Below are 27,589 nucleotides of genomic sequence, written 5' to 3'. Positions count from 1 at the left end.
TTTTTAGATAAAAAGTGATTTAATCTGGGTTTTTTTTCTATGTGACACAAACAGTGTAAAGGCTCAGAACCGGTCGCACACTTTAATCAAAATATACACGTTTCATCAGATATAAAACCAACAATCAGCTCTCGGACACGTAACTGTGGTATAAAACACATATGTACACGCGTCATCAACCCCCCGCCCTCCCCCACCCACCCTCCACCTGTATCTGACTGACTGGTCCCGCTCCCGCCTCACCCGCCTCACCCGCCTCACCCGACACTGAAGGTCTGCGATGCATTCAAGTCACCTGGGAAAACCTGTCCAAAGGTAAATGTGTCCTGATGTGTGTGACTGAGCGTCTCGGCCGCCACGTAGTGATGTCCAAACACTGGACTTTAAGTCTGTCTGCTGTGGTTGTATTTATCTGTCGGCCGACACAAGAGGAACTCCTGAAAGGTTAATTAAACTAATTAACTCCTATTTACGTCCAGCAGGAGCTTCGTCGTCGGTTTACGGCGTGACGAGGGCCGCTTGTTATTTGTATCCCGTGCCAATAAAGCCCTTTTGAATTGAATTTTGTTTTTGTAATGTTTGATTAAAAACAGTTTCAACAAGGCGAACTGCAGACAGCTGTACTCTGGAAACAAACACACTTCCTGGTGTGTCGTACGACAACTGTCCAATCAGAGCGTAGTATGTAAATCACACGTTGCACGCGCACGCGGAGAGGCCAGACGCCGACTGTTACGGGTTCACGTGATGTCACTGTGTAAGGCGGTCTAATAAAATCCTGGTCTCGGTCTGTGCCAGACTGGATGACGTCCGTTTGGAGGACTGTCGGCGGTAACTGCAGCTAACAGTCCGGTGTCGTTCAGTGCTAATGCAGGACGTAGCGCGTCCTTTGTGTAGAGAGCTGAAAAGGCGTCATGGTGACGATGCAAACTGGCAGCAGCTTCCCCGGTTCAGTCGGAGTTCAATCCCTCTCAAACGCCACGGTTCGACGCTTCACCCCCCCGCAGGAACTACGGACATGCAGGAGACCAGTTTGCATCCTTTGTCACAGACCTGCTGTTAACATTTGCTTTTTCTGATAGAAAACCACAGTGACCAGATGCCGATATTAAAGAAATATAAAGAAAGAATGTTTTTAAACGCTGACCTCAGATTACAAAGTTCTGGCCCGGCGACACGACGACGTGATGTTAAAATCTGTCAGACAGCTCACATCTGCAGCACTTCGGCCACAGAGATCTTTTTATTTACTATATTAAAAAAAAATGGTGCTTGAGAGTCGATCTACCTGCTCGGTATCTGTGTGTTTGTCTACTGAACTGTGTCCATCCTGCATGCATTTCCTGCTGTGTTCTGATTGGCTGGTTTGTAGACATGAATCTTAGCAGCAGTCAGATTGTGAGAATTTGGTCCTGAATTTCTGACAAAAGGCCGTCTTTGGTCTCCAAGACCGTAAATCGACCACCGGTGGACATCAGCCAACCAGAGATTACACCGTGTTTCTCTGACAGCGTTTAACTTTCAGACCAACGTCGCAGCGCTGCGATCAGAGGAGACCGCCAAGAGTTTCCTGATGTGCGATGGGCTGCGGACGCGAGTTGCGTCGAAGTTCAGGCAGAAGGCGGCCGCCCTTTTCTGAGCCTCTGGAATGAGACAGGACTTCTGTTCAGTTCGGTCTGGAAATGACGGAGGAAGAGCCTGAACCGGGACAGTTAGTTTTAAAACCTCATCTACCGAAACCTCCCAGGTGTCTTGAATGCACCATGACTGTAAAATCCTCAGCAGCTCGTTAGAGGAAACGTTCAGTTCAGACGGCGAAGGAACTTCGTCACGATGAAGTCCAGGTGGACGTCCGAGTGGCTGGAAAGTCGACGTAATAATATTAAGACACACAGATAAACCAAACCAGCAACTTCTGGTTTCAGTACATTTCTGACGGCTGCGGGGCTTCTTCTCCGTCAAACCTTCTTCTCCGAATATAGAGCAATTAATACCTGATGTACGACTCAGCGCTGCGTTGAAGGCACTCCACATTACATCTGAATTTTGCAATAGAGACTGAAGTCGCACCGGTGGGCTGAATCCAGTGAAGCAGTCGAGAAATGAATAAAAACATTCCCACAGGAAAACACAAACAAAGCCTAAACCACTTCACCATCTTTTTGTTTTGTTTTTAGTCCTTAAAACCAGAAACCTGAGGGAGGCGGATTTGTTTGCATCTAGAAGGCCGTTTTTGGTTTCAGCTGTAGTGGATCACAAAGTTATAAATAAAACCGTTCAGAGAGGCAACGCGACAGACGAGACAAGCTAACGTCGTGATTCACAAGTCCAACAGAACACGAAAAAAAAAAACTAAACAAAACAACAATCGTCTGCGGATCGTAAGAGGCAGCAGAGCGGCGAGAAGAACCGCCAAGACACCAAAAACAAGTTCAGGAATGATTAAAATATTGCTACCATATTTGATTTGAATAAAACGTGATTGCATACATGGAAATAAAGAAATCAAAAAGTAACAGAAAGAAATAGAGAACTGCATCTACGACTAAAGACCCAGCAAACCCGCTAAAACAGAATCAGTTCACATGTTTGACGCTACAGTAACCAGCAGTACAAAACACTAACATAAAGGACTGGAAAACAACACCAATAAAATACACATAAAATATGGATATATCTGCAATACATCTCATCAACAGTAAACCTTTATCAACTGTAAACCTGCTCTTTGCCAATTTACAGAGGCATGATGGGAGATTTTCTTTTTTTTAAAACATGTCAAAGTCAGGGTCATTCTGACTCCAGGAATAAGGCACAGGGGTCATCTGAAGGCCAAACCAGGCCTTTCTTAACGAGGCCCTGACTAAAATCTGACAGCTTCAGGGTAAATCCATGACTTCCCAAACGTTGTCAGATTGGACATTTTAAATATAGAAGTGTTACTTCAAAAGGGGAAACTTCAAAAAGGAGAGGATTAGGACCACAGCAAAAAAAAAAAAAAATGGAAAACTGAATCTGAGATTAATGAAAGAATTCAGAGTTAATTCAATCAGAATTTAAAGAACTTTAGTCAGAGTTCCCGAGAAGTAAATTTAGAAGGCTGAGTTTAATTCCTTAATTCTGGGATTAAAGTCAAAAGGCAAGAGAGGCTAAAAAGGTAACAACTTCAAACAGAAAGACTGTAATCTGAGTATCCGATTTAATCCAAAAATCCTGAAAAACTCAGAATACAGAATTTTCCGGAGATTATTGTATAATTCTGACTTTCTCCAGAACCGAGAATAATCTCAGAACTCTAATATTTCTTAAAATGACCCTAATCCTCTTTGAAGGCAAATAACCTAACAGTGAGTTTTTAAAAATAATTTAACATCACACCAGACTTCACGGTGGTTTCTGCAGACATGTGCTGGAATGATCGGAGTGTAGTGGACACCATCAAGTCCGCTCTCGGAGGAGCGTGGAGGATTCAGATGGTGAAGTCTGAGGCTCAGATGGAGGACTTGGAGAAGGAGACCCGTAGGTGGTGGTTCTCTCCCAGGTCGTGGTTGTGGAACTCGATGAGGGACTCGATGGCCTCCTCCACTGAGCCCATCTGGATCAGAGCCATCTTGTGGTCCTTCCTGAAGGAGAAACCAGCGGGAGGCTATCAGACTCTATATACAGGAAGTCCATGAGGTCACATGATTACATTTCAGGGGTTTTAGGGCAAGGATGAAGACTTCAGGGCAGGGCAAACACAGAGACTATGGGGCAAGCGCAGGGGTTTCGGGGCAAATACAAAGGCTTCGAGGCCACGATGAAGGCTTCAGGACATGGCAAGGACAGGGGCTTCGGGGTAAGGCCGAAGGATTCGGGCACAGGTGATGGCTTTAGGGGCAGGGGCCTCAGGATAAGGATAAGGGCTTCAGGGCAACTGCGAAAGTTTTGAGGCAAGCACAAAGACTTCAAGGCAAAGACGGGCTCGGGGGCAAGGATAAAGGTTTTAGGACCTGGACGAAGGCTTCATGGCAAAAATAAAAGGAAAAGATGAAGGCTTCGGGATACGAAAAGGACAGGAACTTCAGGGCAAGGATAACGGTTTCGAGGGAAGGATCAGGGCAAGGATAGCGGCTTCGAGGGAAGGATATGGTTTTGGGGCAAGGATCAGGGTTTTAAGGAAACAGCGAAGGCTTTAGGGAATGGACGAAAGCTTCAAAGCAGAGCACTTCAAAGGGACTTCAGGACAAGGAAAAGGGCTTCATGCAAAGGAAGAAGATGCCAGGGCAAGCACAAAGACTTCAGGGCAAGGACAAGCGCTTCAGGACAGGAACAGGGACTTCAGTGCAAGGATCCAGGCAAGGATGAAGGCTTCATGGTGGGACAAGGACAGGGACTTCAGGGCAAGAATGAATGCTTCAGTAGAAGGATGAAGGCAAGGTCTGGGGACCTTGGTCAGGGCAAAGGGCGAAGTCAGGAACTTTAGGGCAAGGATAAAGGGTGAAGACAGGGACATGGGCTTCAGGACAAGGACATGCAGTTACAGGACAAGGATGAAGGCTTCAGGACAAGGGGTTCCTTGACTTTGGAATAAAGGAGGGCAGTGCGAGAGGCAGAACTTTGGAGTGAGAGGCGGAGGTTTAATGAATAAGACGGGCATCGATAAGGCTAAATGTATGACTCACTGGAAGAACTTGAAGGCCTTGACCATGGCTCCTGAGCTGGAAAACAGCATCTTCAGGTCGTCCTCAACCACAGACGGCCTACAAACACAAAAGTAACATTAGCATTACAGGTCACATACTGTTTCACATGTCTGATTTGAGAAATGTTGCCGGTTGTTTTAGCCTGGCGTATAAAGCGTGGACTACAGGCCAGGTGTTGATGTTCCTTACGGGATGTTGGAGAGGTGTAAGGTGGCAGAAGGTGGGAAGATGTTGGAGTAGTTTTTGGAGCCAGGCTTCTTGAAGCGGTGCAGGGGGGAGTTGCTGTAGTCTTTGGTCAGGCCCTGGTCCTCGTGGCCTTCACGGGGCAGCTGGACACTGGTGTGTTTGGACAGCGTGATGCGCAGAGACTTGCCATGCAGCTGCTGGCCACTCAGGTGGCTCATGGCTGCAAACCAGACAGGTGAAGAACGCTGCTCAAGTTTCTGACTACATTATTTAAGTATTTATTTTATTATTTCATTTTTCTTCTTCTTCTTTTCCTGTAATACACTCACATATTTAGGTTGTTTTTTTTGCTTCCTTTAATATGGTATTTTTTCCAGCAAATGTTTTTTCTCGCTCCTTTTTTAAAAAAACAAAACAAAACTTAAATAATATTTTGAGAATATAATAGTTACAGATGTTCCTTGTTTCACTGGGGGGGATAAGTGTGGGCTACACTTGATAACTGTAGATGCTAAGTAGCAGCAGTGTGCTTGAATCCGGTTGAAAGGACTTTAGGATAACACGCCCTTCGACCAACATGTGGGTTGTAATGGCTGTTCGCATTTCTGCTCGCTGACTCGATGCATCACATTAGGACGCTGACTCGATCGTGTTTCTCTCACCTAAAGAAACATAGCCAAACTTAGGTCTGTCGTGAAATGGACATGCGTTTATCTCATCACGTTTGGACTACTGTAATTCTCTTTTTACCTGTCTTAATAAAATCGACCTTACACCGTTAACGAATCGTCCAAGGTCACGTATTACGCCGATCTCAACCTCTCTGCACTGGCTTCCTGTTATTTCAGACATCACTTTAAAACATTTTGTTCTCACTTATAGAGCCCTACGTGACCAAGCTCCACAGTACGTCACGGACCTTCTGTTTCCCCACACCACGAGCCGAGCTCTTAGAAACCCCTGGGTAGAGGACCTAAGCGTACCTCAGACACGTTTTAAGACTCGGGGAGATTGCGCTTTCCAGTCAGCTGCCCCTAAGCTTTGGAATAGTCTCCCAGTTAGCCTGAGCTCTTTAGACTCTGGACTCTTAAAAAGCAGCTAAAAACCCATCTGTTCAGAGAGGCATTTAGGTAGCATGTGCTATTTTATGTTTTAACTCGTGTCTTGTGTCTGTTCCCCTTGTATATATTATCTGGTGTTTTAACTTTATTTATCTAAATGAAACAGATTTTATGTGATCTTATTTTGATTGATTTCTGTGACTGGTGTCTGTGAAAGGCGCTACCTAATCACGTAATGTTCATATTGTCAGGTCCCCATAACAAAAAATGCATCAACAAATGATTGTACACATTCAAATATTCAGTAGGCCTATAGCTAATTAACCACTAATTTCAACAATTGACGTTTGGATTACCAGACGTTTTATGTTATCACATGCACTCCGCATGTTAACAGGGACTGTTTATTTTAAAAGATTATTTTTAGGAGCAAAGGGTTGGAATCGAACCCGAGCCGCCGCGGTAATAACTGCAGCTTAAATGGTACGCACTCTATGAGGTGAGCTACCGGGTCAGCGTCAGCCTATCTGCTGAAAATATGTTAATATTCACCAGTCCGGCAAATACTGCATCCACACTGTAACTGTATTTCTGGAGATCCATGAATTAAAAGGTTGTATCAGCACATATTTTGGGCTGTTCTGGCTCGACAGTGTGAGTTTCACACATTTACAGTAATAACGACCTAAGATGAAATAATGTAATGACACTTCAAGTCAAAGTTTGTTAGGAATCAAAGGGTTTTATCAGCACGTCCTTTACTTTGACGGAGTGAATTTGAGAGCCCACGTATTTAAAAACCTAATTTGAGTACAACTGAAAATATGCTTAAAAACATTAAGACTCTGTAAGGTGTGAGTGCTGTACAGGCCGGCAGAAACTGGCGTGCTGCGACTCATTCTCACGGGGTTACATGGCGTTTGCCTTTCCCCCGTCGCCTGCTTGCCCAGCATGCAGTGTCTCAACACTTGCCTGCTCACATGCGCCACCTGGTGGTTGTTAGTGCTACTGCAGCTGCTCCTGGATAACTCACTTCACCCCCCTAACTGCCACGCAGCATTACAGCGGTAAACAAACATCTGTGCAGAGTGGTGGGCACCTGGAAATGTTCTGCAATAAAGCTTCTGACTAGAACTCTTATGAAAACTTATAAAGCACAGCTGAATCTTTATGTTACCCTGAGGGAAATTTATATTGCAGTAGCACAGTAAAGAAAAACTGTAAAAATATTTGACAGGACTGCGTCGCTGATAATGTTTGTAGTCTATTATCTTTGTATCACAGTGTGAACATCTCATGATCAAGACTTTTCTGAAGATATCACCACTACACACTTCATCTCCTTTATCTTGAGATCACAAGCATATAAAGCTAAATATTAACATTTGATAATTAAGTTGCTGCTGGCCGGAAAAATACCTAGCATCTATTCTCACCGGCGTCTGTAACGTGGAACCTGATCGTTAATAAAAGTATTTCGAGGGGAATTTCTGCATTTATTTGAAAGCGTACAATACTGCGTACTGTGTGCGCTGACGTGACAGCGAGCTGCTGGAACGAAAGAGTTTCCCCTCGAGGATCAATACAGGATTTCTGACTCTGATAACAGGAAGTGAGGGGAGAAGGTGACATGCAACAAAGTTCCCCGGCCAGAATCGAACCGGGGACATGGTGGTCACAGCATTTGGTATGCATCTTATCCACAGACGCCCCACACAGGTACATTTTAAATGTTTTCAGACATTTTGAAAAGAGCCGTGCAGCAGGAATCCTGAGTGAGCACCGGCGGAGCCCACTGAGCACGTGCGGGAGGTTACCTAGCTGAGCCTGCGTGCTGTCGGACATCTGAATCAGAGCGTTCTCCTTCTTGTTGAACAGAATCTTCACTCTCATCACGTCGCCATAAACGCCTTAACACACAGCCAGAAACAAATAAAAAAACAGGTTAAATTCTTGTTACACAGGAAGTCATACAAACATAATGATCTACTCATAAAGCGTCACCCGTTAAACCCTACAGGAAGCTGTGGGGGAAACTGGTCTGACTGCAGCCTGCCAAGCCACTGACCCTTAGACTAACGGTCAAATTCGACTCATATGGAGCAGATTTAACTGAGAAACGGGGGGCTCGCTCTGATACTGCGCTGGATGTAAACCCTGCAGGTGGAGGGAGGAGCAGCAGTGAGACGCTGCTGCCAGGAAGTGGGAACGCTAACAAATTTGCAAACTTAATTTAGAAGGTTCTGAATGTTATACACAGGAAATGCAGTGAGGAAATTAAGGGTAAGGGTCAGAGAAAATTAAAATGGCAGATTACACCGTGTAGGAGCTATGAATTATGGGAGTGTTGACTAAAACAAAAATAAAACAAGAGCAGCTGATTCAGCACTGAGGACATGCAAACTGAAAGAAACCCGGCATGCAAACTCAAAAACTCACTGAAATAAGATGAAACTCAATAAATGCAGCTTGTGTGATTCATTCTACAACGCTTCACTCTCGCGTTTAATCGCAGAGACGACTGGAGAACGCTTCCTGAGCTTCTGCCTCCGCCTCAGTACTGTGCAGGTGGCGTTCAGTTTGTGCTGCTCGCAGCAGAGACGCAGAACGGAGATCCAACGGAAACCGCGTTTCTGCTTTCATCGAATCTAAAATCGCTTCCGTTCTTGAATCTGGATTCAGCTTTCAACATTAAAAACAAACGTTACAGAAAAGAAACTCACTTCAGGTGAGATCTGCACTAACACTGAAATAACAGCCGGAGCCGGCTTATTGCTCATTAAATACCGGAGCTCCTGATTCGCAGCGACGGAGCTGATCAGCTGCAGTTATTGATCCGGTCCAGGTCGAACCGGGAGAGTCTGACTCCTACCGTAATGACATCTGATCGCAATCGGCTCCGACTAAAAACGAGAGGCGAATGAATGTTAACGTCGTTACAGAAGATTCTGATTTGTTGGCTCCAGAGTTTAGCGAGACAGGAACCGGATCCAAAACAGAACTAGCTGCCGGGACAACAGGGACCCTGTTCCTGAGGGACGTTGCCGTTGAAGGTTTCGACGCCGTGAGCAGCACAAACTGAACTCCATTCGCCTCCGCTGGGCTGAGATCTCAGAGACACGAGTCTCCAAACTTGGACACACAAAACCAAAACCACCTGAGCGCACAGACACTGCTGGGGGGACGGCAGGAAATGGTTTGTAATTTGGGTGAACTGAACCTTTAGAAGAAGTCCAGGCAGCTGCTGCAGCGGCCGACCGTCGACTTTAACAGCCACTAAATGTTCTGACGGACTGATTATTAAAAGAAGTGAGTCTTTGTTAAAGTCTGACAGGAAAAGGTGATTTCCCGTCACGCCATGGAGGTTTATTCATTTTAAAATCATCTAATATCATTTCTTTTTATTTATGATTGTGATTATGATTATTTATTTTCTATTTAGTCTTTTTAAATGTTCATATTTATTATTTTCCACATCTACATATTCTTTCACTATTTTAACCGTCCGATATTTAAACAGTGTTTTCGTTCACCGCGTGAACGGTCCCGCAAGGGAAGCTGCAAATATTGTGATTAAAACTCAAATCAAAACACGCAAAATCTGACAGAAAACCAGCAGACACTCATTTTTTCATTAAAAACAAATTTAAAAAAAGAGGAAAAACAAACAGAAACTTAAAATCAGAACAACCAGGTGGCACTGATAATTCAAAATAAGAAGCTAGTGACAACATACCGAAGAGAATAAAGAGGCAGTGGGGCGTAACTCTCTTTAAAGACAGCAGAGAAGGCAGCGGAGGGACAGGACAGGTAAAGGTGGGAGGGCAGGACAGGTGGAGGGTCCGAGGCGTTTCCATGGCAACAAATTAAAAAGGGGGAAAAAAAAAAGACAGGTGAGGGGTCAATCAGAAGGTTAATTACCTTTGGAGAGGAGCGATCAGATAATGGCAATATGACGAGAACACGTTCACACATGACTGGACAGTGTGTGTGTGTGTGTGTGTGTGTGTGTGTGTGTGTGTGTGTGTGTGTGTGTGTGTGTGTAGTCTCATGACAACATGGTTAAATTTGAAAGCATTAAAAACATTACAGGAAGTCAGGAGGCGAGACAAAAAAGGTAAAAAACACAACCACCGACATCAGAGACTCAACGGCCAATCAAACTGCACGATCAGGAAAGTGATTCAGAGTCCGGCTGGACTGGCGGACGTGAACCAGGTTTCCCTTCGGAGGGCTGTGACGTCCGACCTCTCTGACTGGCTGTAATGTCGGTGACATCACACCGGTGCAGTGCGTTTACTTTAACTAAGGAACACTTGATTTTTCAGTGCGCTGTTAATGGACACCGTTTCCCACAATGCAACGCACACAGCTGGACAAACATAACACATGTGGATGGTGTTGAGATTAAAACAAGCAAAGTTTAATCGGTGTCAGGTGTTGCATCGTTTCCTCCTACACTGACTGCAGAAGCGCGGGGCGACGCCCACGCACTGAGCCGACCTGTACAGGTGAAACTGATGATCAGAGCGGACGTCTGTGCTGCTGGCACAGACCGCGCGAGGCACCTGTTCCTTTTAAATAAGCAGGAAAAAGTCATCCTCCATGTTTTTAGTCTTTCTGCATTTGTGTAAGAAAATAAATTAAATAAAATCGTGAGTTGGGGACAAACCGTCCTTAGAAACCTCTGCTCCTGAACTTTATTCTACTTCACGCTGCACAGAAGAGTCAGTGAATGTAAAGAGGATCTGGTTTATCTAGAGCTGTGAGTGTAGCGGGGAAATATATAATAATAATAATAATAATAATAATATTAGGCTGATCTTGTAAAAACAGAACATAAAACCTCATGACATCAGCTGTTAGACGGCTTGTTGACGTCGAAGGGTTAAAGGCCTTCAGACGGATCACTTCCTGACGACGAACCAGGTGAAGGTGACGACAAGACGATGGGAGGGATTTAGAGACTCAGAATAAAAGGACCCACCTCAGGGTTCAGGTTGCTGATCAGCAGGACACAGACTCCAGCAGGGAGGGGGGGGAATCCCAGCCTGGTGGCCCCGGGGAGGGACAGCGAGGCCAGGCCTCCGGGCAGAGTGGGGACCGTCAGGCCTGGATAGGGGAAGGACACTGGGAGAGGTGAGACGAGCAAACAACAATCTAAAAACTGCAGGAGACGTCCGGCGGACACCAAGACAACAATCCAGACTACAAGAATCCAGATGACCTGCGTCTCTAAACACAAGGCGCCGCGTCTCTTCTGAGAACAGCACGCTCTTATTTTGAAATAAAGGCAGCAGAACATGACTGGCTGAGTGCTGATCATGTGACTCGTGACTGGCTGACCCGTCGCCATGGTTACAGACAGCACAGATTACTGCCGCTGCACAACGGGAGTGAGCTGAATTTAAGAAAACCACCTTAAAACGGGATTTAACTATAAAATGAACTCACGTCTTTGTGACAGTAACAATATAAAGTTGTGATTCTGACTTTTATCTGTGCATCGAGTCCTATCGTGAATTATTCACGTGATGATGTCAGAGTGATGTAATCGGCTGGGTGTCTGACTGGATCTCGACAGGTGAGAGACTCACTTGCAGGCTGGAGGGCGAAGGCTGGCGGGAAGCCGTGAGTCGCTCCGGCGTACGGAGAAGCTGAGATGATACCTGGAGCTGCGGAGAAGAAACAACACCTGACTTACAGGCCAGAACAGGGACGGGCTAAACCTTCTGCCGCAACAGGCTCTAAAACGTGACATATAATATAATATAATATATATAACATTACATTAGAGATTTGGCCTGTAACATGTAGCAAAGCATGAATAAGCAAGGCTCACTGTACAAATTGTTTTCCAAATGCATTAATTAAATTAATAATTAATTTATTAAATTTCAGCTGAATAAACAGCAGCAGAAAAACGCAGTTTGCCGGTGAAAAAAATGTCGCCGAGTCTGTAAATTAGCCGCCGGCCTCTGAGCCGCAGCCGCCCGCTCCTGCGCAGGCTGCTTGCTAGCGTAGCCGCCCGCTCCTGCGCCGGCTGCTTGCTAGCGTAGCCGCCCGCTCCTGCGCCGGCTGCTTGCTAGCGTAGCCGCCCGCTCCTGCGCCGGCTGCTTGCTAGCGTAGCCGCCCGTTCTTCGTAGCAAAGTGACGGCTCATATCTCTGAAAACCGCGACAGTTTCACATCAGGCACACGGCCTTTGATCGGACTTCAGAGAAGAAACATTCAGCTGTCCGCTCCGTATTGAACGCTCGGCGCTCGCTTCTCTTTTCTTTGATGAGCTCATTTCTGCAGAAGGGCTCATAAGAGAAGAAGAGAGTAACACGCGCGAACAAGGTCAGTGTAGCTGAAGCGCGCCATCTTTTGGGGAAACGTGGGCATTACAGGGGGAAGGTTCACCCGTACCTATTTTAATATAATTTGGTCACGTTCGGCGGGCCGGATTAATAAGCCCAACGGGCCGTGTGTTGCCCGCGGGCCGTAGTTTGCCCACACCTGGGTCAGAAGATTACAGCTCGCCGTCTTCTACGTCGTTTGGGCCATTTTTTGTCTCAATTTAGATTCATGTTTCCGCTGACCGCATCGTGTCGCGTCACACTGAACGCACACTAAAACAAAAGCTTTCCCGGAGAGTTAACGTGCACACTTTAAGCTAACGAGCTAACGTTACAGCAGCGTCCTGCACGAAGGCCCGCTGTGTCTGTGAATTAGCACCGACGTGTCTCCGGTCTCCGTCAGGGACGGCCTCCTGTGGTCTGAAGCCGCGGCGTTGTCGGGTCTTACTGAAGGCCGTAGCCATGGCCGGGTGCTCCATGGTGGGCTGGCTGTCTCCGGAGGGCAGGTCCGGTCTGGTGAAGTCGCGGCTCTTCTCGTTGTTGTATTTGACGTTGAGGCTGGTGAGTTTGGAGAAGCTGATCCTCAGCGTGCAGCAGCCGTTGTAGATGTTCTGTCCGTCCAGAGACTGAAACACGCAGACGGCGGCAGGTTAACGCAGGTGATTAAAGAGGCCAACACGCCGCACAGCCGTTTACTGGAAAGTATTCAGAACAAACAAACGCTCACCAGTTTAGCCGCCTGGGCGGACGCTCCGTCCGGATACTGCAGCAGAGCCTGGAACTGGCTGTTCTTGGTGAAGACGATGATCCTCAGCACCGTGCCGAACTTTGAGAAGATCTGAGGACCAGAGAGGAGCTGAACTGATCAACTATTAAAGGAAAAGTACAATGCTCTTCTTCTCTTTCTCTCTGAGAGACAGATCTGAGAACAGAGATGTCTGTACGCTAAATTTGAAGCTAACCCCAGTGATTGTGTGCTTGTTTGTGTCGTGTCGTGTTACCTGGCAGAGGGCGTCCAGGGAGACGGGGTAGACCAGGTTCTCCACCACCACCCTCAGCACCGAGCTCGGAGCCGGCACAGCCGCGTCCACATGAGACGTACTGAGGGCCCGAAGAGCCGCTTGGGCCCTCTGAGGGAAGATGGAGGGATGGAGGATGAACACATGCTAACAGTGGCTAAAAAATGCTAACAGTGGCTGGGTTCTGTATGGATTATGTATATATGCTAACAGTGGCTAACAGGTGCTAACAGCGGCTGGGTTCTGTATATATGCTAACAGTGGCTAACAGGTGCTAACAGTGGCTGGGATCTGTATATATGCTAAGAGTGGCTAAGAGATGCTAACAGTGGCTGGATTATGCATGTATGCTAACAGTGGCTAACAAATGCTAACAGCGCTGGATTATGTACATATGCTAACAGCGGCTGGGTTCTGTATATATGCTAAGAGTGGCTAAGAGATGCTAACAGTTGCTGGATTATGTATATATGCTAACAGTGGCTAACAAATGCTAACAGCGGCTGGGTTATGTATATATGCTAACAGTGGCTAACAGATGCTAACAGTGGCTGGGATCTGTATATATGCTAAGAGTGGCTAAGAGATGCTAACAGTGGCTGGATTATGTATATATGCTAACAGCGCTGGATTATGTACATATGCTAACAGTGGCTGGATTATGCATGTATGCTAACAGTGGCTAACAAATGCTAACAGCGGCTGGATTATGTATATATGCTAACAGTGGCTAACAGATGCTAACAGTGGCTGGGATCTGTATATATGCTAAGAGTGGCTAAGAGATGCTAACAGTGGCTGGGATCTGTATATATGCTAAGAGTGGCTAAGAGATGCTAACAGTGGCTGGATTATGTATATATGCTAACAGTGGCTGGGTTCTGAATATATGCTAACAGTAGCTAATAGATGCTAACAGTGGCTGGGTTCTGTATATATGCTAACAGAGGCTAACAGATGCTAACAGTGGCTGGGCTCTGTATATATGCTAACAGATGCTAACAGAGGCTGGGCTCTGTATATATGCTAACAGATGCTAACAGAGGCTGGGATCTGTATGTATGCTAACAGATGCTAACAGAGGCTGGGATCTGTATGTAAGCTAACAGATGCTAACAGAGGTTGGGATCTGTATGTATGCTAACAGATGCTAACAGAGGCTGGGTTCTGTATATATGCTAACAGATGCTAACAGTGGATGGGTTCTGTATATATGCTAACAGTAGCTGGGTTCTGTATATATGCTAACAGTGGCTAACAGATGCTAACAGAGGCTGGGCTCTGTATATATGCTAACAGGTGCTAACAGTGGCTGGGATCTGTATGTATGCTAACAGATGCTAACAGTGGTTGGGATCTGTATGTATGCTAACAGATGCTAACAGAGGCTGGGATCTGTATGTATGCTAACAGATGCTAACAGTGGTTGGGATCTGTATATATGCTAACAGTGGCTAACAGATGCTAACAGAGGCTGGGCTCTGTATATATGCTAACAGATGCTAACAGAGGCTGGGCTCTGTATATATGCTAACAGGTGCTAACAGTGGCTGGGATCTGTATGTATGCTAACAGATGCTAACAGTGGTTGGGATCTGTATATATGCTAACAGATGCTAACAGTGGCTGGGATCTGTATATATGCTAACAGAGGCTGGGTTCTGTATATATGCTAACAGATGCTAACAGTGGCTGGGTTCTGTATATATGCTAACAGTGGCTAACAGATGCTAACAGAGGCTGGGCTCTGTATATATGCCAACAGGTGCTAACAGTGGCTGGGTTCTGTATATATGCTAACAGATGCTAACAGTGGCTGGGCTCTGTATATATGCTAACAGGTGCTAACAGTGGCTGGGTTCTGTATATATGCTAACAGTGGCTAACAGATGCTAACAGTGGCTGGGCTCTGTATATATGCTAACAGTGGCTAACAGATGCTAACAGCAGCTGGGTTCTGTATATATGCTAACAGTGGCTAACAGATGCTAACAGTGGCTGGGATCTGTATATATGCTAACAGTGGCTAACAGATGCTAACAGCAGCTGGGTTCTGTATATATGCTAACAGTGGCTAACAGATGCTAACAGTGGCTGGGATCTGTATATATGCTAACAGTGGCTAACAGATGCTAACAGCAGCTGGGATCTGTATATATGCTAACAGTGGCTAACAGATGCTAACAGCAGCTGGGTTCTGTATATATGCTAACAGTGGCTAACAGATGCTAACAGTGGCTGGGCTCTGTATGTATGCTAACAGACGCTAACAGTAATGAGCGAGGTCTACCTCCTGGTTGGGGGAGTTGTCAGTCTTGAGCTCCTTGTGGTTGGAGAACTGGACGTAGACCGGATGCTGCCGGATGATGGGCATCACCGTGGAGTAATAACCCACCATGTTCTGAGCTGCTTCCTCCGAGTTCATCTCTAAGAAGGCCTGACAGGACACACAGGACGCGTCAGTACAGTCCAGGACAACACAAGGCCGGGAGACTTCCCACGATGCACCTCATGCACTCATAATGCTATAACGGGTACGGCCTAGACCTGCTCTGCGGGACAGCGAGATAAGAGTCACCTGGTTCTTGGCTTTGAGCATCAGCAGGTTGGTGACGTCTCCGAAGGGCAGACCGAGGCTGATCACTTCGGCCTCCGTGATGTCGATGGGAAGCTTGCGGATGTGGATGACCCTGGACGGCGCCCCGGGACCTCTTATGTCACCTTTGAACTTCTTGCTGTCGTTGCCATTGGCTACAGAGGACAGGAAACAGCAGCGTATCAAGACGAGCACGCGACGATATGAACCAGCGATGTGCTGAGATACGAGTCACGTGGTCCTGGGACCCTCATCGTCCGCCCCCCCGCTGCTGACCGGCTGCCGCCTCAGCCAATAAGAAGCTGCGCTGACGAAAAAGCCTGAGTAGAAATGTTGAGTATTTTTAAAATATATAATAAAAATAATAATATATATCTGACCTGTGGTGCTCATGATATACGGGCCGTTGGGGACGCTGGAGAAAAGCTCGTCAGATCCTCTCTGAAACAGAAAAATCAGTTTAACCTCCACGGTCAGTAAACACACACACACACACACACACACACACACACACACACACACACACGCACACACACACACACACACACACACACACACACACACACACACACACACACACACACACACACGCACGCACACATTTTATTTACATATAAATAAAACGGGAACTTCAGCAAACCGGCAGCAGGAAACAAGAAGAAGCGAGTCCACTTCATCTGAGCGGCACCTGATAATTTAATAATGCTGAGTTTAATACACAGGCTGCTTAATTAGCCTGCAGGATATGTAATCAATTAAACTGATCAATGAAATAAACGTGACCTCCCAACAACAAAGAGATATTTAATCTGCTATCATATCAGACAAACTAAAGCATGAAATCTGCACATTTCAGCAAGTTTCTCTCATTTTTTGCTTGAAACGTAAACTTCAAAAGATTAAAACGATCATAATTGTTGAAGATTAATTTTCGGTCCATCGACTAATCAATTAATTCGACTTGTAGTTTCGGCTGAGTCAGTGAAAACATGGAGAGATTCTCCAAACGTGGCTCGTGCAGTTAATGCTGCTGCCACCGGAGGTCAGCGAAGAGCGGCGTTTCACCTTTAGCACAGAACAACAGCAGACACATCACGCAGGAGCCGTCGTCAACGGCAACAAAACTGAAAACAGGTCTAACATCAGCTTCAGCCGGATCGGTGCGCCCCCCCTCCGCCCCCTCCGCCCCCGCCCCCCCAGCAGGGGGTGAATTCCTGAGCTGCGGAGCTCAATGAAAACCAGATGCAGACCAACAGGCTGAGCCTCATTCAGCAGATTCAGCGCAGGAGCAGCCGGTCCTCGCTGCAACGTCTTCTGATCCTCTGAAGAAATACGTCCACGCCGCGGTCAGCACGCCGCGATTCAGCACGCCGCGGTCAGCACGCCGCGCGGTCAGCACGCCAGCGGTCGGCACGCCGCGATTCAGCACGGCGCGGTCGGCACGCCGCGATTCAGCACGGCGCGGTCGGCACGCCGCGGTCCAGCACGCCCGCGGTCCAGCACGCCGCGATTCAGCACGCCGCGGTCAGCACGCCGCGATTCAGACCACAACAAGCTCCAGCACGCCGCGGTCAGCACGCCGCGGTCCAGCACGCCGCGTCCAGCACGCCGCGATTCAGCACGCCGCAGCGGTTCAGCACGCCGCGATTCAGCACGCCGCGGTCCAGCACGCCGCGGTCCAGCACGCCGCGATTCAGCACGCCGCGGTCCAGCACGCCGCGTCCAGCACGCCGCGATTCAGCACGCCGCGGTCAGCACGCCGCGTCAGCACGCCGCGATTCAGCACGCCGCGGTCCAGCACGCCGCGGTCAGCACGCCGCGTCCAGCACGCGCGCGATTCAGCACGCCGCGGTCCAGCACGCCGCGGTCCAGCACGCCGCGTCCAGCACGCCCGCGGTCCAGCACGCCGCGGTCAGCACGCCGCGATTCAGCACGCGCGGTCAGCACGCCGGTCCAGCACGCCGCGGTCAGCACGCCGCGTCAGCACGCACGCCGCGATTCAGCACGCCGCGGTCAGCACGCCGCGATTCAGCGCGCCGCGGTCAGCACGCGCGGTCCAGCACGCCGCGGTCCAGCACGCCGCACAGGAGAAAACTCTCCTGCCGGATCAACTGCAGAAAGCTTCACGGCTCGAACGGCGCCGGATCCGAGGCCGATGGGAAACCCGGGAGCTCGACAGAGTCCAGTAATGACACGTCAGCCGACGGGAGCGTTTTATTATCTGATGCGGATCCATTAGAGTTGGGTTTTCTTTAAGAATTGTGGTAAAGATCCACCCGCCAGCGCTCTCTGGTGGAAAACCTGGTCCGTTGTTCTGACGAGACCACGCGCACACCGATCCACCTGTGACACGAGCGACGGATCGATAAACGGTCAAACAGGAACACAGGAAGGAATGTGTATGCGTATCTACTGTGAATTACAGAACAACATTAAATAAATCAAACGTCCCTTTGTTCCGATAAACGATTAATCGACTGATCACTTTTAAATAGCGATAGCTCCGGCTCCTCGAACGTGAACGATCACTGGATCTTCTGCGACGTTAGACTCACAGTTTTTGGGGGTTTTTGACTGGTCGACATTTGAAGACGTCGAACTGGGCTTTTGGAAAACATTTATTTATTTATTTTTATTTTTTGGACTAATCGATGAACCCAGAAAGTAAATCAAGCGTAATAATCAGATCAATAACGCGTGCGTTTGCTCAGATCTGTTTCAGGGGGATTCAGGAGAAGAGGAGGAGGAACCTGAGCAGGTTTGTATCCGAACAAAAGGAGCTCAGATCTTGTTACTGACTCACATGAATAATACAGCAGAAACCTGAGTCCTGAGTCCTGAGTCCTGCCCCCCCTGCCGCCCCCCCCCCCTGCCGCCCCCCCGCCCTACCTGCTGCCTGACAGCTGCCGACCGGCCGGCCGCCTGCCTCGGGCTGAGCAGGAGGACAAAAGACCCACAGACAGTCAGCCATCTTGTTTAAAAAGGCCGACTGTGCTAACAGCAGTCCCGAGGACGTGCCGCTGTTCTCTCGTGTCACTTCCTGTTTCTTCAAATCAAACGACCAGACTCGCTGATGAAGCCCATCGACAGAAAATGTATCTCATTAATCTGATTATTTGTTTTAGTTATTTGTCAAAAGCACCAGACGCCCCGGTCCCCGAGGGGTTTAAGGCTCCACCCGTAGACTGCAACGTCCCCCTCACTTCCTGTCATCTCTTTACCGCCACCTCTCCGACAAAAGCTTGAAAAAGCCCCAGAAATACTTTAAAAAGGGCAAATTATTCTGTGGTTTCTGTTTGTTTATCACATTAAACTGAATCTGTTTGGGTTTTGGACAGCTGGTCGGACACCAGACATCTGAAGACGCCGTGTTGGACGTTTTCAAGCGTCTTGTTTTGTGATACGTGAACAATGAAAACAATTGTTAGCTGCAGCTCGTCCTTTCCAGGAAGCGTCCACTGAGGAAACACCACAGGCTCCGTTAGAGGACGACCTGTAAAGTGAAGCTGTTGCCTGGCAACCGACAACAGCGACACGCGCTGTAGGACACCTGTCCGTCCCCTCCCCTCGTCTGCACACAAGCCACGCGTTAAAACTGAGGAAGTACAGAAACCAGTTCAAAGACGCTCCCCCCCCCGATTCTGTCCCGTGCTTTCCCGCTCGTCTTTACAGAGTCTCACATCTGGAAAAGACCAGCTGATTAAAGTGGACTCTCCCAGACCAGAACCAGCTCCAGGACGAGACCCTGAACTGTCCCTTCAGCAGGAGCCGGTCTGAGTGTCCATGGTGGTTTCAGATGACTCGCCTGAGGCCAGAGGAGGAAACAGGAGAGCTGTGATCATCACAAGGACTCCTCCTCCTCCTCCTCCTCCTCCCAGCAGCCCCTGCTCCCGTCACTTCCTGCTCTCAGATCACAGCCTCGCTCTGCTTTCATGTGGTTTTGGCTCCGGTTCGGGTTTAAAACCTGCCGGACGCACATCGCACATGATTACTGAGGAGAGAGCAGAGGAATGTGAGCAAAGGCTGCTGGGAGATCACACACCGCTGAAATATCACGCTGCAGCGCTTTCTAAAAGTCTGCAGCGAACAGCTGACTCCGTCGGTGTTAATTCAGTTTATCAACAGGCCGATACTTCACATTACAGCGGCGTCATGCACACGAGGTCTGATCAATAACAGTAACAGTCTGCCCACCGGCGAGCCGACGGCTTCAAGCTGCTCGGACCGGAACCTCGACTTGAACCTGGCGGTCTGAAGAAACTCCCGAGTCACTTTAACTTAAAGACGCGACGACGATCGGAAACATTTCTGTAAAACTTTCAACTCGAACAATCAGATTAAACAGAAAGACTTCAGCGGCAACATGTTTCACCTTCTGACGCCTCGAATCCATTTGTTTATTTAATTCAAGTTGTCGTTGAGATTCTTCTCAGGTCGGTTTATAAAAACTATTTTCTCGTGGCGCAGCGACCGGCGCAGAAGAGGTTAACGACACAGTTCCAGTAATAATCTGAGCGACGCTTCCTTCACGTCAGCTGCGTGAATCAACAACAACATTAATTATTCATTAATTAATCACCTTCACATCCTGTCATTAACGCGTCGGACATTATGAAACAGGAAGCAGAATTCACTCTGTGAAGGATGTGAAACTGTTTCAGTAGTTTCACAGTTAGCGCGCACGCTCATTAATTAAAGCTGCAACAACAAAATAAGATTTAAAATCCATCGGTGACGCAGCCTCTTTAATAACCACATTTAAAAAAGGCAGAGGCAGGGGTTTCTAAAAACAGCCAAATAAAGCGCGGTGTGCAGCCCCAGCCAATAACAGTGGGTGCAGCCCCTTTAATAACAGCGGGGTGCAGCCCCCCAATAATAAACAGCGGGTGCAGCCCCAGCCAACAGCAGCGGGTGGAGCCCCAGCCAATAACAGCGGTGTGCAGCCCCAGCCAATAACAGCGCGGTGTGCAGCCCCCAGCCAATAACAGCGCGGGGTGGAGCCCCCAGCCAATAACAGCGCGGTGTGGAGCCCACAGCCAATAACAGCGCGGTGTGCAGCCCCCAGCCAATAACAGCGCGGGGTGGAGCCCCCAGCCAATAACAGCGCGGTGTGGAGCCCCCAGCCAATAACAGCGCGCAGGCTGTGAGGTGGTACCGTTTCAGGTGTCTGTCTGACGAGGGCGGGGCGGAGCTACACAAACAGGTGGAGCAGAGAGGCCGCGGAGGTGCGGCCGTGTTTATTTGTGCTTTAGAAACAATCAGAAAATAGCGTTTTATTTCTCTGATTCGCTGCTTCGTTCTCGCTAACGCCGCTCCCTCTCTTCATTCGCTCTCCGGCTCGCTCGGCCGCCGCCGCTACTCAGTCTACCTTTAAAGGATCTTTATCGAAAACTGATGAATCATTATCAGCTTTCATTGAACTCTCAGTAACGGCCTTAAAACAGGATCTAGCTGTTCTCACGCCGTTTCACTCGTCTGGCGTCCAGCTGCTGTTTAAAAAGCTCACACCTTCATGCAAATACTCCTCTCACAATAAAGACTTTAATGTGAAACAGATGGAGGAAGAGTTGAGTCTCCATCAACAGCAGCAACACATCCACTTCTATGAAATTAAAAATATGTCTCGGTTAACAACCAGTGTCAAAGACAAGCCTCAGGTACACGGAGGCCACGCCCATCACAGGTGATCAAACCGAACAGCGGGCTCCAATAAAACCACCAATACCTGAGCAGACAGACTGGTTCAGGGCTGTTACAGGAAGTGAACACCTGATGTTCCTGCACAACATGTCCGACAGCACAGGCTGCCTACAAAACCTCATTTAAAATAACACCAATTTAAAGCACGAGCAAAGAAAATCCTCAGAAACTCAAATAATGCAACACAGAAACTACGAACATCGTATTAACAACAAACGGTGGAGATTAAATTCCCGCTGATCATTTTCCAAATCACCCATCAGGTATCAGATTTCCTTCCAGGCTGCAAGTTGCAGACAGATAATACTGTTATCACGATTCGAGCTGCAACTATCGATTCATCAGATTAATTTCTCAATGAATCGACTGTTCGTTTTGTCTGTAAAAGTGTTAAGGGACGTCTTCAAATGTCTCGTTCTGTCCGACCAACAGTCCAAAACCCACGGATATTTTTATTTACAAAAGATATAAAACAGAGAATCCTCACGTTTAAGCTAATTCTTGGCATTTCTGCTTGAAAAAGTTAATCAAACGATTATTCGGTTATTAAAACCGTTCCTGTCGAGCAGCTAATCGGTTAATAAGCTAACGGCTTCAGCTCCGGTGGTGATGCAGATGTTGGTGTGTTCGAGGCTGCCGAACAACAACACGTCCTTTTATTCTGAAGGTTCATCACCGGTTTCATCTCAAGAACAAATCCAACACGGTCAGCTGATATTTACTCTCATATTACACAATAACATCTATGATTACGTCATAATTACAAGATACGGCCTCCATTTTCTTTTTTGGTGAATGCAATGCACCTCCGTCGCCTTTGACCCTGCCTTATTGATTATAGTAGGGCTGCGGCTAACGAGTACGTTCATTATCAATTTACGGATAATAAAATGTATCTTTACTATCTATAAACTGATCATGATTAAATCAATTGGTCTGTAAAATGGCAGAAAACAGCCAGCATCACGTTTTCTGTCCGAGAAAAACAGAAACTATTCACATTAAGAAGTTTTCTCCTCATGAAATGACTCACGGCTAATCATTTCCTGTCGCTCGACTAACCGTTTCAGCTCGGTAGCGAAGCCCTGTGCGGCTCGTTTCAGCAGCTGAATCAGATCTCTGATGTCGGAGCGTCCCTGAACACCCCATCATAGTATTTTCAAAAGACTGTTTTAACATATTTTACAGAAAATGAAAGCAGACTAAACCGACCGATGGATTCTCTCTGGCCACCGGCGCGCAGAGAGCGGAGACTGAGCAGGACTGAGCTCAGTGATGTCAAACCAGCCGTTTGGTGCTTCAGGAGCGTAACAAGTGTGTTGTTGTTGTTGACTAATCTGATTATCCTCAGACTTGTTGTGGAATGTGACTAAGTTACTGCTGGAGTTTACAACACTGAGCGACCTGGACACTAATTACAGAGAAAACCTCTGAATTGTTCCCAGATGGCAGCGCGTCCGTCCTGACAGACGCTTAATGGAAAGCAAACGGCCTGAGAGAGCAGAAAACAAACCAACCAGAGGAGGAGGAGGAGGAGGAGGAGGAGGAGGAGGAAGCAGAGGTGCCTACCTTAGTACCAACTGTTATATCTTGGTGGACACTGCTGTGAAGAAAAGACAGCGTGTTAGAAGCAGCAGGGAGAGAAACTCAAAACAACAAGCAAAAAAAGGTTAAAAATGAGGTTAAAGAGATGCTGCCTGAGGAGACGAGGGAGGGAGAGGAAACCCAGCAGAGAGGAGACGTCAGCTGACTGAAAACCCCAGGTCCTGCCAATAACTTTCAATTCATCTGCCGATTATTGAGCCGCATCCATCAATTTCACTTCCTGAGGCCGAATCCAAAGAGCGCACCCTGACGCGATGTGTTCACGGCCATCACGTCTGCGAGGGCGCCGGGCCGCGAGGCGAGGAAGACCACTGTGAGACGAGGGTTTCCGTGGACTGTATCGTCAGAGTTTTTGTTGATGTGGTCAATATGATTGAATTTAGTTATATTTATTATATTGTCGAAGTGTAATGCATTTTGTTACATGTTTAAGTGAATGGTACAGCACTGCGGACAGGTGGCGCCATAGGAAAGGCGTGTGCCGTTAGATCGCACCTTTAATACAGGTGCGTGCGGCGAGCGGCAGAGACTGTTTGTTCGAAAGGTTAAACGCGGACAGATCCGGATCTCTTTCCTGTTTGTTTTTACTTTTGGACTTTCAAAACGCTCCGGAGTTATTAGAACTGTTGGGATCCAACGCGGCGACCGCTGGAATCCGAGTCGACGTGCACGTTGTTAATAAAGTTATGTTGACGGAACGAAGGCGGAGCTCACCCGTGAGGTCGCAGTGCGGCACCTGGACGGCGTGCGGCGCTAAGGTGTCTGTCTGCGCACATTCTGGATTTAGCGGATACTTTGCACTCCATCGCTCGGAGACTAGCTAACGTTAGCAGAGCTGCGAACTCCTGAACACACATCAACTTCTGTTCTCACAAAAACCCCTTTCCCTCCGGACTCGAACCCCAACACGTCTCAGACCTTCTGACGCCATACGTCCACGTCCACAGATATTAGATCAGGGGTGGTTTGAATACACAGCGTCTGTGACGGGGACCGAACATGCAGTCCGCTTCGATCAGACCTGGTTAGACATCACACCGATGATCTCTGCAGGTCTACTTCCCATCCACTTCCTGTCTGTTTCCACTACGATCCCCCATCAGCACCAGTCAGAGAACGCCAAGCAGCAACCTGGACCCAACATCCACCTGGACCAGGACCAGGACGCTGACTCTGACCTGAACGCTGACTCTGACCTGGACCTGGACCTGGACGCTGACCTGGATGCTGACCTGGACTGGGACCTGAATGCAGACTGTGACTGGACCTGGACGCTGACTCTGACCTGGACCTGGACCTGAATGCGGACTCTGACTGGACCTGAACGCTGACTCTGACCTGGACGCTGACCTGGACCTGAATGCGGACTCTGACTGGACCTGGACGCTGACCCTGACTCTGACCTGGACCTGGACCTGGACGCTGACCTGGACCGGGACCTGAACGCGGACTCTGACTGGACCTGGACTCTGACTGGACCTGGACGCTGACTGGACCTGGACGCTGACTGGACCTGGACCTGGACCTGGACGCACACTCAGACAACTCCTTTGATAAAAAGCAGGTAAAGGTGACAGAAGTCCAACAGCACAACGCGACACACTTCCTGTGTGGACAGGAAGTTAAAAGACAAAATGTCGCAGCTTGTCGGACGACAGAATGAGTTTTCTTCTTACCAGATCGGCTCCATTTTAAACGTTAACGTGCGTGCAGATCAACTCTCTTCATTCCTTCGGCGGCGTGGCAGTTTGTAACAAACATTAGTAATTGTTTGTGCATTAATTAGCTGAATGTGTACCAACGGGACACTGCCTCTGTTTCTTTGCATGATCAGTTATTTTTAGGAACCTTAAGGGAAATACAGACACATAAAATAAACAATACTACAGTCTCACAACAGACAAACACTCAAGGCAAGTCCAGCTGTACCGGAGGACAGTTCGAGTGTACGTGTCACATGTGGGAATGAATACACGAAGCACCGAGTCGGACCACGAGTCTCTCACACACACGAAGGTAAAACTAAGAGCTAACGTAAAACCGGCTGGTCAGGCTGAAGCTGATGTGACTGTGCAGACAGCGGAGCAGCTGGAAGAGGACCCCTCAGGGCGAGAATGAGCCCTGACAACGCACAAATATTCACACCAGGAAGTCAGAGCGTCAGGATCAGCTCCTGGCTGCGGCTGACATGATTTCATATCCAACAACAAAGCACAAAGCACACAACCTCCGTTTTCAGAGGCTGTAACATGTTTACTGACCCTTCCCATCAATAACTAATATATCAACAATACTGTAGTCAATGGAAAATAAACCTGTCTGTTTCTCCTTATTTGTTGTGTCTTTGATAGCATCAACAGAAACCTCCACCAGCTGCAGGACAAACTGGTTGGTTAGCTCATGTTTCCTCCCTTTGCCAACAACTCTATGGAGTTCAACATGAGACTAGTTCTGTCTTTAAATGAGCTGCAGTATTAGCAGGTTGAAATACAGCTATTTAAAATCTACTATATTTGCGATTAATAACTCAATTTCAGCTATATTCAGCTGGAAAGAAATCTAAATTACACCGTTTAACAACATTTGAGCACCAGTTACTTCCGTTCGCACTCGCCAAAGAAGAACGTTACGCCGAACTCCATATGAAATACCGTCATTTTTAAATTCTCTTCCCAATCCTCAAAAGCACAAACCTATTAGAAAATGATTCTTACACATTAAACTAACCAACTGGAGCCACTCTTTAATACGGAACAACACATGCAACACACGAAGCTACATTAATTCTTAACAAAATCAAGTTTCATAAGTGACTTCCTTTCGGGCAAAAACCCAAATTATAATCCGCTTCAATTAAAGCCTCCAGTCTGAATTGCACAGTTTTACAACATGTGAGCACCAGTTACTTCCGTTCGTACTCGAGCAAGTAAAACTGAACTACATATGAAATACTGTCATTTTTAAGTTCTCATCAAAATCCTCAAAAGCACAAACCTATTAGAATATGATTCTTACACTTTAAACTAATCAACTGGGACCGTTCTTCAATTCGGCACACATGCAACACACGAAGCTTTAGATAAGATTTTAACAATATCTAAAATTTTACAAGTGACAGACAAAATGTGTCAGGTAAAATACACCACAGTGGGCGTGTGAACATCGTAAAGCCGTACTGGACGTTATGTACGCTGCTCAGTGATTCTTCCCAAAACTTAGTTATCAATCAGATCTTAAATACAAGGTTATATGTTAAAGAAATGTGCTTTAGCGGGTAAATGAGGCCACGTTTAAGTGCCAGCTTTTGTTAATGGAGTCAGGTATGGAGTTCTGCCCGCACAGAATGGCCCGTTCCGAGGCACTACAGCTAGCTCGGCTAGCTTAGCTTCCTGCTCCAACCACAAACACAACTTTACCAACAGCTAAGCTAACAACAAGAACACCAGCTGTTCTCCGGAAAAAAACATTATCTGGCGACATATTTAGGTTACTGCTCTCGGGTGTAAGTAAAACAGACAGAAACTAAAATTAATTTCAGTGTGCACGTAAGTCGATGGGATAACTCACCCGTCCATTGCACAACACGGAACTGCGGAGCAACAGGTTCCAGCCAGCGGCCAGCAGGACACCCAACCACCGCTGCTGGAAGCTGACAAAATGGCGTCCGGCTGGAGGAGCGCCCTGATTGGACCGTTAGCAATATTTGTGGGCGTTCCAGACCGGATCTGGCTGCTGATTGGCTGGTTGATCAGGAGGGCAACAACAAAGACCCGAGATTCCAGAGATCAAAGATAGTCCCCGAGGATGATGACGCGAGTCTCGGTGGAGAACAGCGGACACTCTGCGCTGCGGGTGTCCGGGCAAAACGCTCACATGTCGGCGTCCCGTGTGAGAAGACCCGGGTCCACAAGGCACCATGGTCCACAAGTCTTTACCAACATTTATCCTGACATGAAGTGCTCATATTAAGGCTGCGTTATTACTGATGCGCGTTTCACCCGCATGTTTATCAGCAGGCCTTTTTATACAGTTCAAAGTCACCAAACATATTTTTTATCTTGTGCATTAGATAAAAATCTGTTACGGTTCAACGCAGAGTTTCAAAAGTCATACTAATGTTTCTGATATTGTGTATTTTTCCACCACCTGCGTTTCAAAACCTTCTGGAAATAATATTCTAACATTCACTGAAGTCCTTTCCTGAATTAGGAAGATAAAAGACAATCAGCGCTTTAGCCAGCATTTTAGAAATACTAAGTTCATGTTATGTGGATTTGTTCTATTTGATCTATTCAGTTCCAGTTTTACTTTCTCCTTTCAGAGATACTGAGGCTGAACACACTGGAATCAGCTAATTAAACACCCTCCATGTGTACGCTGTTGCTGTAACCTCCATC

The 27,589-nt window shown here is 47.5% G+C and overlaps 1 protein-coding gene across 6 annotated transcripts; it reads right to left on the bottom strand.

Annotated features, from left to right (window-relative positions):
* Positions 1–26,904, bottom strand: ptbp1b (polypyrimidine tract binding protein 1b). 6 transcript variants are annotated; one of them, XM_044200325.1, is made up of 15 exons: positions 26,760–26,873; positions 23,157–23,190; positions 16,268–16,328; positions 15,870–16,042; positions 15,582–15,728; positions 13,274–13,402; positions 13,000–13,110; positions 12,721–12,898; positions 11,530–11,607; positions 10,920–11,062; positions 9,669–9,702; positions 7,750–7,842; positions 4,875–5,091; positions 4,665–4,742; positions 1–3,623 (listed from the first exon to the last, which is right to left on the bottom strand). In XM_044200325.1, the coding sequence occupies exons 1-15, from the start codon at positions 26,765–26,767 to the stop codon at positions 3,491–3,493; spliced, it is 1,617 nt and encodes a 538-aa protein (XP_044056260.1). In that variant the 5' UTR covers positions 26,768–26,873; the 3' UTR covers positions 1–3,490. The 6 variants fall into 6 exon arrangements, with proteins under 6 accessions (XP_044056260.1, XP_044056261.1, XP_044056262.1 ...); XM_044200326.1 differs by having other exon boundaries at positions 23,157–23,187; positions 26,760–26,849; XM_044200327.1 differs by lacking the exon at positions 26,760–26,873 and adding an exon at positions 24,869–25,040 and having other exon boundaries at positions 10,920–11,044.
* Positions 26,905–27,589: the final 685 nt, after the last annotated feature.

The sequence above is a fragment of the Siniperca chuatsi genome, linkage group LG6, assembly GCF_020085105.1.
Source record: "Siniperca chuatsi isolate FFG_IHB_CAS linkage group LG6, ASM2008510v1, whole genome shotgun sequence".
NCBI lineage: Eukaryota > Metazoa > Chordata > Actinopteri > Centrarchiformes > Sinipercidae > Siniperca > Siniperca chuatsi.
The sequence above is the reverse complement of the archived record's forward strand: the minus strand, read 5'-3'. Positions and strand labels throughout refer to the sequence as shown.

Excerpts from the sequence above, each read along its gene's own strand:
- ptbp1b (XM_044200323.1), bottom strand. Across the intron at positions 16,329-23,156 it reads ATATAACAGTTGGTACTAAG|AGAGGATCTGACGAGCTTTT; the intron begins GTAGGCACCTCT and ends TTTCTGTTTCAG. Across the intron at positions 3,624-4,664 it reads AAGGCCTTCAAGTTCTTCCA|GAAGGACCACAAGATGGCTC; the intron begins GTGAGTCATACA and ends TTTCTCCTTCAG.